This window comes from Semicossyphus pulcher, unplaced genomic scaffold, assembly GCF_022749685.1.
Source record: "Semicossyphus pulcher isolate SPU_LCO1_2020_fin unplaced genomic scaffold, fSemPul1.0.p SCAF_3, whole genome shotgun sequence".
NCBI lineage: Eukaryota > Metazoa > Chordata > Actinopteri > Labriformes > Labridae > Semicossyphus > Semicossyphus pulcher.
This window is the reverse complement of record NW_027211704.1, coordinates 18,586,542-18,601,262: the sequence shown is the minus strand read 5'-3', so window position 1 is coordinate 18,601,262 and position 14,721 is coordinate 18,586,542. Positions and strand designations below refer to the sequence as shown.

The 14,721-nt window shown below is 45.5% G+C and overlaps 1 protein-coding gene across 1 annotated transcript; it reads left to right on the top strand.

Moving 5' to 3' along the window:
• Positions 1–2,111: 2,111 nt before the first annotated feature.
• On the top strand, positions 2,112–12,278 carry dyrk3 (dual specificity tyrosine phosphorylation regulated kinase 3). The gene is made up of 6 exons (XM_069678688.1): positions 2,112–2,913; positions 5,001–5,110; positions 8,349–8,554; positions 8,686–8,980; positions 9,080–9,496; positions 9,608–12,278. Exons 1-6 carry the CDS (start codon positions 2,871–2,873, stop codon positions 10,337–10,339), a joined length of 1,803 nt encoding a protein of 600 aa, XP_069534789.1. The 5' UTR covers positions 2,112–2,870; the 3' UTR covers positions 10,340–12,278.
• The last annotated feature ends 2,443 nt before the right edge of the window (positions 12,279–14,721 follow it).

The window sequence follows — 14,721 nt, the reverse complement described above, 5'->3', positions numbered from 1 at the left end:
GTCATACAGAGAAAAAAATACAATACTTAAGGAACCTCTTCTGCATTTGAAGCTGTATCGTGTTTCGGTCCCAAACCCAGGGCCAAAACCATTTCACTTTTTAATGCGTGTCTGTCTGGCGAAATGTTTTAGTTTCTCACTGAATTCATACCAATATATCAAGTTGTCAGAATCACAAATTTGATGTTATAATTTGTGCACATTATTATCATATGTAGATACTTAATACAACAGGGTAGTGCATGCAGGATTACTCTTACGTGTTAGTATCTCTCAGGAGGTGTTTGTGTGTCAGGCCATGTCTGACAACATGTATAAATTAAAATCACCAGCAGGGGGCGATACACCATCGAAGTTGCAAGCACTATCTCAACATGCAGAATTGTAAGCAGTGTGTTTTAGGCAGATGCATGCATGTGATATTATTTTATATACTTACAATAAGATACAATAAGAGATTTGGGTTTTGCACTTTTATACATCACTTTCCCTGATATGGTAGTTTTTGGTGGATTCTGTGTTTTTCATAGAGGTGTGAGACCAATAAACACACAGGTGTCAGTGTCTGTCACAGGCTAGCAGACCAAATACAGCCCGACCCCCCATCCCCCCACCAGGACCTATAGGTAGCCTTGCACCTGGTCCCATCTCTTGCTGTGGTGGTAAATTCATCGTCTGTGATTAGTGCTCTGCTTGGTCCACAGACTTACACCTCTGAGAAGAAAGTGCAATAAGCACATCAGTTTATAGGCATTGTCACCCTACTCTCTCTATACACCACCGTCTATGAATACTCAGCATGGCCAAGCTGGCCTTCAGGGCTGGCTGCTGCCCAGAAGGCCACCTGAAACTGTGTCAGTATGCTTATTTATGGCAGCAAATATAGACAGACCCCTCTTCTCACCTCTGAGAAAGAGCTAAGATTAGCATCACCCTGTGCCCAGCATGTATCACTGTCCCAATTTAGCCTGTCCCCCCTCTCATGCCTGCCCAGTCTCACTCCGTCTGTCCTCTGGCCTGCCCTAACTTTATCTGTCCCTGTATAGATCTGCAGACCCTCTCCAGTTTCAGCTCACCTTTCAACTTTCATGGATGGCAAAGTGAATGACCAAAGGCACTCTGTTATTCCTGAGGATCTGAAGGCTACTTAGCCTCTGGGCTGCGACTTCTTATTTGTCTCATAATTTCTATTTTATTTATCTGCATATTGTTAAAAGTTAAAAATGCCCTCACAATCTCCCAGCGACAAAGTTAATGTCTTGCACTTGCAACAGTGTGAAGTTTGAGAGAACTAAGAAAATCACACATTCATTCTCAGGAAAACCAGCGAATCTTTCTGTTAATGAAATTATTCACAAACTAACTTGTTTAAGCTCCTCTTTGTCCCTTACACCTCAAGCATGCTTTAGTGAAATATTGGCACATGCACAAGTACTTTGCAGAGAGCTTATGAATCAGAACAATTATCCCTAATAATGGTTAATAAATAATTCACTAATACTTCATGTAACCGTAATAAGCCGTTGATCCCAACAACTATTTAGACCTAATTTGTGTTTTATGCTTTAAAGATTAAGACTGGGTCACCCATTGCACTTATCCTCTGGAAAAGTGGTTACAAGCATGTGGCCTAAATTATCATAACATTATTAGCATTTACAGCTGCAGACTTCAATTATTGTCTTTATAAATCTCTAATAATGATTTTTCAACATTTATGAAAACAGATGGGCAGTTAAGAACCATTAGTTTTTTATGTGAACATGTTTATTATTTATGTGTTCAGTATGCATTACCAACGTACAAGGTACGTGTGTTTATTAATTAGCCATTATTAGTGACTATTGTTGGCTTAGTTTACTGACTCGACAGGCACAATGATTATCTACCACAAAAATAAACGAAGCAGTTTTGTACTGGAGCAAGTTTACAGATGTATTGTCTGAGCTGGCTCCCGTGCAGTACCATAGTTGGCGGCTGTGGGGCGCTGTTCTTCCTGCTGTGTGCCTGCTCGCTAAGCACCGCCCGGCTCCCGCCCCCTGTGTGCTGCTGACTCCAGGCTCAGTGAAGACGCCCTTAGCAACAACACACAGCTGCGTCGAATAAGATACTCGCACCGCAGAGAAGACGGATTAAACACCGCCGCTTTGTTGCTCCGAGTACAGGTGAAGCTTTTCTGCGAAGGCGCTTGTTTGTACAGTTAACATGGGGCTTGAGCACAGCTAGCGAGTTGGCCTGTTTTGGCTAACCATCCCCGAAGAAGAGAGAAGCAGCCCCAAGCTGTCCCGAAGGAGGACACGATCCTGGGGGTTCAACGAGTGCTAGCACAGCTAACTACAAAGTCAGCTCTCCGGGAATCAGCACGGGAATGGTGCTCTGGATCGACTCACTGTACCGACAGAGAAAGGCGAGGGGCACACGGGTCAGACCACCGAGCTGTAACATTTGGACTCAAACTATTTTTAACAGAGGGAGCGGCTCTCCGTCGGACGAGTGTTTTTGTGGCTGTGCGAGCTAGCTGGTTAGCTTGCTGAGGGAAACGACCCCCCACCGCCTGCTCAGGTTTTCAAACTGCAGCCGAGGCTAATGTTAGCCAGGGCGAGAGAGAGAGCAGCACGCTGAGTATACAAAACTGTGTTTTAATTAAATAAAAGGATAAATCTCAGTGAGAGCAAAGAAGGGAGCTAGCTAACCATACGGAGAAATAACTTTGGTTTCTGGTTTTACCGAAACACCGTCGGACTTTTTTATCAAACAAAGTTATAAATGCAGTTAGCTAAGTTTGCTACGTGATTATCTTGATTTTTCACTTTTTTTATTCGGGATTTTTTTTCCACTTCGGATGCTGGCATCACATATTAATTGCAATCATGATGATAATAAGCCGAAAACCAGAGGGCCCAATAGCAACAGGTAACCATAACAAAGTGCTACATTCTTTGTCATAACACCTTTGTTTCCCAAATGTTGTCGAATAGTTTTCCCTTGTTTTGGTTTAAATGCAATTTCGTTGTCAAAGTTCAACTCTGGCAGCAATGTGAGTGTTTGAGGCATTCGCCTTTTCCTCCTGCAACTTTTGGCATTTTAGAGAAACATCGTGTGTCTGAAATGACTTCGATTGACAAAGTTTTCACCAGGGTTAAAAATCACCTCGTGTCAGTCTGTGGACAGATGCAGCTCCTTGGGCAAGACGAGGGTTGTAAACATGTTTTGTTTTGCTGTAAAAATCCGTATCAATCACGAGACTCTGAATGTTTTGGAGGAGAAACCAGGAAGCTCTGCGCTGTTTTTACGTCTTCCTCGTGAGCATTTATCGTCTTATCACCCTTTGATTAGCCTTGAAGTCTTTCCCAGAAACCTTTTAAACTAATGATGTGGAATTTGTACCATGATGTCATCATTGTTTTATTGTTGTGTATATTTGCACTGACATTATCTGTGTTTGCCTTGTGTGTTTGATGTATTAGCAATTTCTAAACTTGCACACAAGTAAATATAAATTCTCGTGCATTGCTGTCAGTCGCAGTCCAGTGTACCATATGCTGTACATAGGACGCATTGTCTGTAGGGAGACACTTTGTCTAGTATACCAGGAAGAGGAGGACAAAAAGCTGTGACTTTACCCCACTCCCACGTTTTATGCCACATGATCAGCTGTATGTCTGTTTGCTTGAACCTTGTTCCCTGCCCTTTGCTGTGCAGAGGGGGGTTTTCACAGTGTGGAGAGCTGAACGCCAGCAGGACGTATCAGGCTGCATGTTTGGTTACACTGAAGTTTGGGCTCTGTTTAATTTTCTTCCCCGGGAAAGTTTGCTTGGACAACATTAGTCAGATGCTGCACAGAGAGTGCTGAGCCCCTACTGAGTGGTTAGGAGTTTGCATCCAGACGGCTAATGGGGTCTGTGCATGCTGAAACTGTGTGTGTGTGGAGACCTAATGCCTGTGTTTGCTGTGCTGTGCAGGTCTAATGCATCAGTATCCAGGCAGCAGGTCTAATCCGTCCCGGCGCTGGTCTGTTGACGAGCTGGGGACACAGTTCTGACGCACCTGCACATAGTTACACCACTCTCAGGGGCTGCTATAGTTTTAAGCTTTCTGCTAATGAGCTAACCCAACACAATAGCTCTTTAAATGGCTTACCCTAACAGGCTACTACTCAGCCGCATTTCAGTCATTAATACAGGAGACCCACTTCTATTGAACTAGCGACCTGGCACACTAAACGACTGTCGAGCCGAACAGCCGGCTGGTGGAGGTTTGTCATTTGAGAAACTGGCTTCCTCCTACAGCCCTCCTCTCCTCCCTCTATTCGCTAGCTATCATCTCAATGTTAGGCGTTTGGCTCGCTGCCACAGAGGTGAGCACCCACACAAACACACGACACTATTAAATGACAAGCACCCGCATCCGTCCACATGAGCTCTATTTCTGAGCACACCTGGTGTGTGCACTACATGACTTGGGCCGAATGGACAGATGGGCAGACGGAAAGATGCTGTCGTCACAGAGGCATCTGTTACCCCTATTAGGCCAATAATACCACTTGCAGCGCTAGCGATCTGGGACCCTAAGCCCTATCTAAGCTGGTCAGGTTGGAGCTCTGGCCTTGGATACAATGTATTGGACACAATAGATACAATGGATGTACCTGCTTATAATGGCCTTTTCACAGTAAATTTGGGTTAGAGTGTTGTGGCGGACGTGTTCATCCCCGGTGCTGTTGTGCTTTCATGCTGAGGTTAGTTCAAAGGAACTGTTGGGCCGCACCAAACCGTCTGTGTGGTCGCCGGAACTGGTCGTTTGATTGATGAAATAATCAATGGGACTTTGTGGCTGGTTTGCACAGATACAGGTTTGTCTGCCTGTGCAGAACAAATTGCATTCTGTGAACGTTGCCTCTGTATGTCATCCTCAGCTTTTATCCGTGAGTGCATCTGTGTTGCAGATTCGGTGATTCCACTTTAACACACTGACTTATCTGTGCATTTTTCTCTCTTCAGCACGCCATGGAGACGGTCTGTATGACTCTTACATGAGGACAGACCACATCCTGAAGGAGGAGGCCGATACAAACAGTCCGTCTGGACTGCCCCCTATGCCCAAACACACAGTGAGTATACACACATCCACACACGTACGTGCACGCAAAGCCAGTAAAGCCGTATTTCCTGTGCTGAAGCACGCTCTGTCTCCAGACATCCTGTTCCTCAGAGAGATATTCCACACCCAGCCTGTTCCCATTCATCCCGTTAGCACCCCTCCCTTCTCTCCCTCAGTATTGCTTCGCAGGTTGGGCAGCTTATCTTTTCGTCACATCTCTTATCTCCAACCTTTGTAATGCAATTAAGTTTTTTTATACCCTTCAATGACAACAACACGTGATGATGAGTAATATTGACTGGCAGCCTGAGGGGTGACAAGGATGTTTGCTGCAGCGGGGAAGTTCTCCTTACTTACTGACGGAGCCATTTTGTGTCTCCAGTCGACGAGAAAACAAAGATCAGACTGTGATTACTGGGCCTTTGGCCTCTGGTAGTTTGTACATGATAAACTGATACTCACGCAGGATGCTAAATGTATCATTTCCAGCAAGTCTTCCCTTTGCTGCATATATTAGTTTTGTCATCTGCTTGGACAATTGAATCAACACAGGATCCATTCACAAACTTTGACCTGCATGTCTGCAGTAGTGGTAACGCATATTTATGAGGTCAACGGGAACACTCATTGATAAAATAGATTTCAGAGGCTTCCGCAGATTGACCCATACATAATTAAAAGTCCCCTTTTGCAATGAATATAATTGGTCAGACTAATTAAGCTTATTTTGGACATCACTTTGGAATCTGTTAACAACCTTTGACGGTCATTTGTCCATTTTATTTTCGTGTATGTTTTTCCTTTACGCTTTTATGTCAGTCGCAGTCCTAGTGGGTCTCTCTGAAAAGCCCCTTTGGCAAAAAGTGCACATGCACAGACAATGCCACCCCACAGCCTCCCACACCAGCACAGAGAAAAAAGGCTGGTTTGATGTATTCTAAAGATTTATTGGGCTTGAAAATGTGACCCACAAACAAAATCACCAATCAACATTCCCCCCCTCCCCTCCCCTCCTCTCCCTCTATCTCATGTAATCCACCATCAGTGGGCTTGCTCAGAGGTTAGGCCTAGTTTTCTATTCTAGTCCCGTGTCTGTTTCTTTGTATTTTGTGTCACGCTCACAGAGGTACTATCCTCAGTTGAACGTGACAGACAGTCCCTCGCCCCAGTTCAGCTTGTAGTACATTGCTCTCAGATTAGCCCCGTGCTCTATTAAAGAAGAAATCTGGATGTCCCTGTTCTTTGTTGGAGGAAGGGACAAACTAATACAATCTAGTAGCACTCCGATCTGGCTCATAATACAACATTAATGACCGAGAGAGCTTCCCTCTCTGCTCGACACTACTACGCACATGAATTTGTAATGACTGTGACCTAACTTAAATCTCGGCATGTGCATGATTTGCTGATGTTTGTGTGGCAAAGGTTTGCACGTGTTGAGTTGTGCGTCTCTGCGAGTGTGTGCTCGAGGGGAGGAGAGAAGCATACTTATGTGTTTCTCTGAAAGCAAAGAGATTAGTTCCTCTCCATCTGTTGCACCGCGCAGATTTGCACACAGACGCCTCTCCGCCCTCGGTGTCACCCGGTGGCAAAGAGTATTCATGCTAGTTTCCTTTTCATTCATCGGTCCCCATTTGAAATGTTCTTTACTAATTGGGCATCCCTCCCCGGTCAATCAATAATCAATCACAGTCGGTGCCCCACATGTAGAGAGCTTTGATTTTCCTGTGTCTGTGTGTGGGTGAAGGCGCCCAATCAATGACATTCACTGTGTTTGTAGCGCAGCTCTGGGACAACAGCTGCATGGGACCCGAGGTCAGCAGTAGGACTGCTCTAATAAGTTAAGACTATATGGTTACATGTATGGGAGCCCATCCTGCATTCCTCGTCTATTTTTAGGACTTCAACTACAACACAAACACACTCCGAGCAGAGTCCTCTTTCAGTGGAACATGTCAACACCCACTTTTAATACACTTTTCCTTGTTGTGTTGTCTTTATCAGCTGACATGGGTGAAGCAGCAGACCCGCTCAGCTGCGTGAACGAGCTCTAACTAGAGCTCCACAGGGCGGTGTAGCAGTTTAATGGGAGAAAAGATCAGATGTAAAAGTCTCCCCTCGCTCACACGGGTCAAACCACACAACCTTTTGAAATAACAACAGCTCATGTGAAAGAGACAACAAATTTTCTGGCGTGTCTGTATATAGCTGAGTTTATGTCTGCGTGTCTTATTAACGGCAACACGGCCTCTATAGTTCAAGAGCGTAATCTAACTTTAATGACTGTCATTTCCCTTGTGCTCCATAATCTTGTGGAGGGTTCTTTCCGCTGGTAAGCGAGAGAAGAGAGGGAGAGACGGAGACGGAGGAGGAATGAATTCCTGGGGTTGTTGAAATGAAGCAGTTTACTGGCAGACTTTAGAGCTGCTCTGAAACTCTCCCGAGCCAAGGTGGATCTGTCACTCTGAAAGCCAAATTTGTTAAAGATGATAACAAAACGATCAGTAATTGTTCAGTGCAGATACAAATTGGACTTTAATTGCTAATTTAATTACTGTTACATGATTTTTTTTGCTAATCTTTCAGTGAGAATTACCAACCAGTTTTAGGAGTCGTATCAAACCCCAATCAAAATCCTTCCAAGAAGCCATGCTGGACTTAACATGTGATTAGCTTATCGCTAGGCTGAGCCATTCACTGCCGATACCTTGTACCTAAAAGCGAGCGCACAAAAAGTAGGTGGGGATGTAGGTCATTTTGCATGAGTTATGGAAGGGGGTGGGCCCTGTGATTATGTGGAAATTCCAGTTCTGCTGGTTCACCTACTGCTTTCTGCATCCCTGCTTATCGCTCACGTGCTCGTAATGCTCGTAAATCTGAACGGCTGCACCCAACAAAACCAGAGCCAGATCTGCTCACTAGTTAGACACTACTATCTATCAACAGAGCATAAATTACCCATTAACTCAATTTTATCTATATGTACACGAGTCAAGCCAACGCATATTTGCACATGAATTATGTTCACATACCTCTTAAGTTATTTTGTTCTACAAGTAGCCTCTATTGTGCACAGTGTTTCACTAGTCTGTAAAAAGAAGCATTCACAAAAGCAGAGAGCTGTACTGAATGTATCCAACACGGTGAAGTACAGTACGTACACCCTGTTCTTAGACTGAATAAGCTTCAGTGTTTACCAAATGGGTTTTCTAATGGCTTGCTTTTGGTCTGTCTTCTTCCTCTAATAGGTTGTCAGTAACAAGGCTGTAATGAGGGATCAGGTGACTGTGCGAGGCAGCCAGCTTAAGGTCAAGTACCTGTACGAAGACTCAACCAACAACCGGAAGATCAATGCCATAACTACAGCAACCACTCAGAACAGTGGGACCACTGGTCAGACGCCCAGTAAACCCGCCCCAGTCTCCGGCCTGTCCAAGGACCACAGTGTCGACAGGTGAGAAAGATACCAAAGACACCAAAAGAACATCCTTTGAAGTCTGTAAAAAAAGGCCAGACGCTATGAATCACTTTCAGGAGCGGGAGCAACACCATCTCAGTTGTTCATCACCATGTTTCTGTCCACAGCACTGAATCCAGTAAAGGCTCCAGTGAATCCTCCGGCACACACGGAGGCGGGAACAGTGGGAAGCTGTGTGGCCCTCTCAGTCCCGACCAGGCCCTGAGACTGTACCGATCTCAACTGAACAGCCTAGAGCACACGGAGATCCACTCTTACCCAGACATCTACTTTGTGGGACCCAATGCCAAGAAGAGGCCTGCTGTTGCTGGGGGCAACAACAACTGTGGCTACGACGATGAGCAGGGAGGATACATTCATGTACCCCATGACCACCTGGCTTACCGCTACGAGTTCCTCAAGGTCAGACACAAACATTGAGTTATTGTGACGTTTCTCAGGGTATCAATTGTAGTTGTCCGTAGCTAACCTTTTTATCGCTCTCTTTCTTGCCCTCCACAGATTATTGGCAAAGGTAGCTTCGGCCAGGTAGCGAAGGTGTACGACCACAAGCTGCAGCAGCATCTAGCTCTGAAAATGGTGCGTAACGAGAAGCGTTTCCACCGGCAGGCGCAGGAGGAGATCCGCATCCTGGAGCACCTGCGCAAACAGGATCGCAACGGCACCATGAATGTTGTGCACATGCTTGAAAACTTCACCTTCCGCAACCACATCTGCATGACCTTCGAGCTGCTGAGCATGAACCTGTACGAGCTCATCAAGCGCAACAAGTTCCAGGGCTTCAGCCTGCCGCTGGTCAGGAAGTTTGCACACTCCATCCTGCAGTGCCTGGAGGCCCTGAGCCGGCACAGAATCATCCACTGTGACCTCAAGCCCGAGAACATCCTGCTCAAACAGCAGGGACGCAGCGGCATCAAGGTAGGACACCTGGCACATTAAAGGCGGTCTTTGAAGTAGCCTACAAGCTCTGTATAACAAGTTTGGAACTTTCTATGTTCATACAAATCTTCTCTCTCCTGTTTCTGCCAGGTGATCGACTTCGGCTCAAGCTGTTTTGAACACCAGCGGGTCTACACCTACATCCAGTCTCGTTTCTATCGGGCTCCGGAGGTGATCCTCGGTTCACGTTACGGCCTTCCCATCGACATGTGGAGTTTCGGCTGCATACTGGCCGAGCTGCTGACCGGCTACCCTCTGTTCCCCGGCGAGGACGAGGGCGACCAGCTGGCCTGCGTCATGGAGCTGCTGGGCATGCCTCCGCAGAAGGTCCTGGAGCAGGCCAAGAGGGCAAAGAACTTCATCAACTCCAAGGGCCACCCCCGCTACTGCGGAGCCAACACCCTGCCCACGGGGGCCACCGTGCTGACAGGAGCTCGCTCTCGTCGCGGCAAAATGAGAGGTCCTCCAGGCAGCAAAGAGTGGAGCGCTGCACTCAAGGGCTGCGAGGACCCCACCTTTACTGACTTCATAAAGAAGTGTTTGGACTGGGACCCCTCATCTCGTCTCACCCCCAGCCAAGCTCTGAGACACCCGTGGCTGTACCGGCGTCTACCCAAGCCCCTACCAGGGACCGATAAGAGCCAAGGGGCAACGGTGAAACGGCTCCCCGAGCACCACAGCACCTCCTTCCCCTCTATCATGGCCAAAGGGGGACCTGGTTTAGGCACCACAGCGGTCAACAACAAACTGAGGAGCAACATGATGGGAGATTCTGGGGAGACCATACCTCTGCGCACGGTCCTACCCAAACTTGTCTCTTAGAGAAAGAGGGAGAGAGTGCATCTCCTCTCTCCTTCCACGGCCTCCCCCTCTGCACTCCTCAGGAGGAGTCAGAGCGCCGGAGAAAGTGGGGCCTAGGTTTTAAAACTCGTTTGGTTGTTCTTTTATTTGTTTTCTACTGAGAGGTGTCGACACCCCCAGTTCCTGGTTTTTAATATTAGCTGAACAGAGAGAGAGAGACAATAAATGAAACAATCTAAAAAAAAGTTTTTATACAGAGGATTTCCTTGAGCGGCTGTGGAGTTTCTGTATGCAGCCATTGATGAGTTTTGATTTAGATACTGCTTTTTAATGACTTCCTCGTGTGAGTGGACAGCTTGGTAAATGAGCAAATGGGTTTTTTTTTTAACCTGCGTGTGTTCTCACGTGTTTTAGTCAAACACACTAAAGCACACCTGCACTGTCACTTGACTCACTTGACACTCTTTCTTAACACTCAGAGGACGCCGCCCCTTTCTTTGGAGGCGTTAACATGAGTGAAACTTGAAAAGGGCTACAGAGATTACTCTTATCAGGTCAGAGAAAGCATGCAAAGATTTGTTCAACCAACCAGTAATTTAATAAGAATCATGCTCTTGTGTTCGGGCCCTGCACGCACTGACACACTTATCTCTCATATATACGACGTAAATGCCTTTACACAGGGATCGGCATCATGTAGTGACTAATTAGGACACTTTTCAGCAATAAGTCTTCACTTCTGTCTTTTCTAACGGCGCTCGTTTTCTACCTTTCCTGATCCCTGGTGCTTGCATGTCAGCTCAATATGTGACGTTCAGATGTGTGTGTGTGTGTGTGTGCGTTAGCTTTGCGGTGCTACTGTGGGAGACATTGAGAGGCCGCAGGACAACCTATTTACAGCCTTCGTCCTCCTACTAAACTCCCCTGTTTGAGTGTGAAGAGGGGGGGTGGGGAGGACAGTAGCACCACTCGAACTGTCACAAAGGTGTCATCGACACACTCGGTACTTCACAGCCAGGATGTATACATATATATAGAGAGAGGAGGGGGTTAAAGGCAATTGCGCTTGCACACCTGTGGGCTGGAAGGTCAGCTTTGGGAAGTTAAAGTCTGTATGAATGTCACATGCCCATGCCACTAATTGGCTGCTGTGATTGATGGCAGCGGTGCATAAATCCTAAAGGAAGAATAGTGAGAAGTGAGACATAAAGTGTTTTAAAATGATTGTTTAATATGAGCCAAGAGGAGCTGACAGGACGGGCCAGTGACAAAGGAGGGTTTTTACGGTACCGAAGGAAGAAGTGTTTCTCAGGGAGACATACTTGATACATCCCTAAATCTTATATTATCTGTGTTCCACTTGCTGTCCCGACCGTGGATGAACATGCATGCGGTTCTGTCCACCGAGAGAATGCATACACGAGTGCTCCAGCGAAAGGGGGTCTGCATGCTCCACAATCTGACCTAGATTCTCTCTCTCCTCCCCCCCCTCCACCATCTCTTTCTCTCTCGTTCTTCTCACTCTCGTCTCATGTAGGGCAGGGAACCTCTTAAACTCACACGTATAAAGTGAATTATGGTGCTGTCCAAAGCCTACACGCTCACAGAAACACGTCAGGTGCATGTTGTATGGACCACACCGCTCAAAGAGTTCTTTCTCTCGTCCCTCGAAGCGAACATGTCAGGGATTTCTACTCTGTCTCCATTTTTTTTATATAGAAGTGGTTTCTATTGCTACACAGTCCACAATATCAGAGGATGTAAAAATGCAAAAGAGGATAAAGAGAAAGTTGTGTACTGTCATGTTGTACTAGTGGTGTGCGTTAGTAGGAGGGTGTTTGGTGTTCCAGCATGAAATCACAACCTGTTATCAGACCGAGTGACTATGAGAAGAGAAACTGTACAGTAACCAAATGAAGTTGTAATAGTTTCTTTTTCTAAAGAAAATAAAAATGATTATTAACTGAAAATGTGCTGCTCTGGGTTGATTTCTGCTCTGAAACACACACTTTTAAAACAAACAAGGCAACATTTGTAGAACCAGAAAGTGGATTTAACACTTCAGTCCACAGAGATCCCGATAAAAGACGATCGATCGGCTCGTTATCATCCATTACAAGGTTGTTTCTGCTATTTGACACCTGTTGTTATGAAACAAAAGTGCGTCTCCAGACGGCCCCTGGTTCAGTCGGCGTAGTGAATCGCCATAAAGTGAATTGAATTTCAGTCTGCGATTAGATTACAGCTACAGCGAACACTGGGACACTGATGAGTCAGTGGCCTGTGACACAACTTCAAGGCAGCGTGTGATACTGACACTGCCTCGTTATTGTGCACTTGTATAGAAGTCGTGAAAAATAGAGTGGACTGAAGAGAGCGTGTAACATAGATGTGACGATCCTAAGTCGTCCGGGTTATAGCATACAAAAAGAGGTGTTCTGTCACGAAACATTGGTTGTGTAATGGTGACACTTTAATTTGCAGAGGTGTCACAGCAGGTAGACTCGGCTGCAGCAGAATGAATTAATGATGTTTACAGGGAGCTAATAAGCAAGCGCTGACAATACTTTGTAATATAGTTGATTTATAGCTGCAGCTGCATCCACCCTGCTGACAGAACGGCTCTGTTGGGTGTGTTACGGTGTCACTTCAGTCAGTTAGTGATGGCAGGTGTTCGGCTTTGTCATCTTAGGAAAGTTTCGAAAGAGCTAGACATCTTTTGTGACAAAGATCCACCTCCGAATTTGGAAGGTGCTCCTTAAAGTCAAATCAGTCTTGTGTCATTATTTGGTTTTCCAAGATCATTTAAATATTTATTTGTGAAAGTGCTTAGTCTTATAATGTGCTTCTGTTTTGCTCCTACCCCTCATACCAGCATCTGTGTCCTATCTGTATGGGTAACAGAACATACGTTCACCTATATGGGTAAAAATGGGAAAGAAAAAGGAGCGAGAGAAGAGACTATCCGGTGATAATGACGGTGTACTGCTCATCTCCTGTAACACTGATGATTCATGCGTTTACACTCGCAGGATGGTGCCTCGAGGGAAGAAAAAGTCAGGTACACACGCAACAGGAGCAGGAACCGGTTCAGCAACATCACCCACAGAAGAAGATGACAGAGAGAGGGAGGGAAGCGGAGGAGGAGGTGGTGTTTGCTGTGTGGGTGTTGGGGAATTTGTCCCAGGTGTTACATGACAGCTGATCTTGAAAGTATGAAGGAACTTTCATGGTGAAATGACGTGGGTATCGTTATGTGTCATCAGACGGGGCGTGGCTCACTTTTTCCATGTTTATTTATGCTGGGTCATGTTGAACAATCAAGCAAGTTGACAAAGTGTAAGAGGAGACTGATGATCCGGTTTCATTGAACTTAAGCTTAAAAGTTCAGTATCTGTTTTTCCTTTTATTTTGTTTTATAGATACATCTTTATATGATAGTGATGTTTGTTTCTTGGCTGTTCTCACGATTCGATACAATACAGGACAGTACGATATGGTTAGATACAGTGCGATACAGTACAATACGATACAATACAGTACGATAGGATGCGATACGATGCGACATGGTACAATACGATGCGGCACAGTACGATACGATGCAATTCAGTACAGTACGGTACGGTACTCTATGATACACTTTATTGTCTACATAGAGAAATTTGGCTGCTCACATTTAACAGCCTCAACAGTAGTAATAATAGATAATAAACGATAAGGTACAATACAGTGCGATACAATGTGAGACGATGCGACATGGTACGAGACGATGGGGCACGCTACAATACGATGCAATACAGTACGATACGATGCAATACAGTACGATACGGTGAGATACAAATGCAACATGGTACGATACGATGCGGCACGGTACAATACGATGCAATACAGTACGATACAATGTGATACGATGCGACATGGTACGATACGATGCGACATGGTACGATACGATGCGACATGGTACGATACGATGCAATACAGTACGATACGATGCGATACAATCGACATGGTACAATACGATGCAGCACGGTACAATACAATACAATACAGTACGATACGATGCAATACAGTATGATAGGATGCGATAGAATGCGACATGGTACGATACGATGCGGCACGGTACAATACAATACAATACAGTACGATACGATGCAATACAGTACAATACGATGCGATACAATACAGTACGATACGATGCAATACAGTACGATAGGATGCAATACAGTACAATACGATGCGATACAATACAGTACGATACGATGCAATACAGTACAATACGATGCGATACAATACAGTACGATACGATGCAATACAGTACGATACGGTACAATATGGTACAATACGGTATGATACGGTACAATATGGTACGATACGATGCGATACAGTACGATATGATGCGATAC

Bases quoted from the DNA above. Each gene is read 5' to 3' on its own strand.
- dyrk3 (XM_069678688.1), top strand. From the start codon at position 2,871: ATGATGATAATAAGCCGAAAACCAGAGGGCCCAATAGCAACAG. The intron at 5,111-8,348 runs GTGAGTATACAC...TTCCTCTAATAG, and splicing joins CCCCTATGCCCAAACACACA to GTTGTCAGTAACAAGGCTGT. The intron at 9,497-9,607 runs GTAGGACACCTG...TGTTTCTGCCAG, and splicing joins AGGGACGCAGCGGCATCAAG to GTGATCGACTTCGGCTCAAG.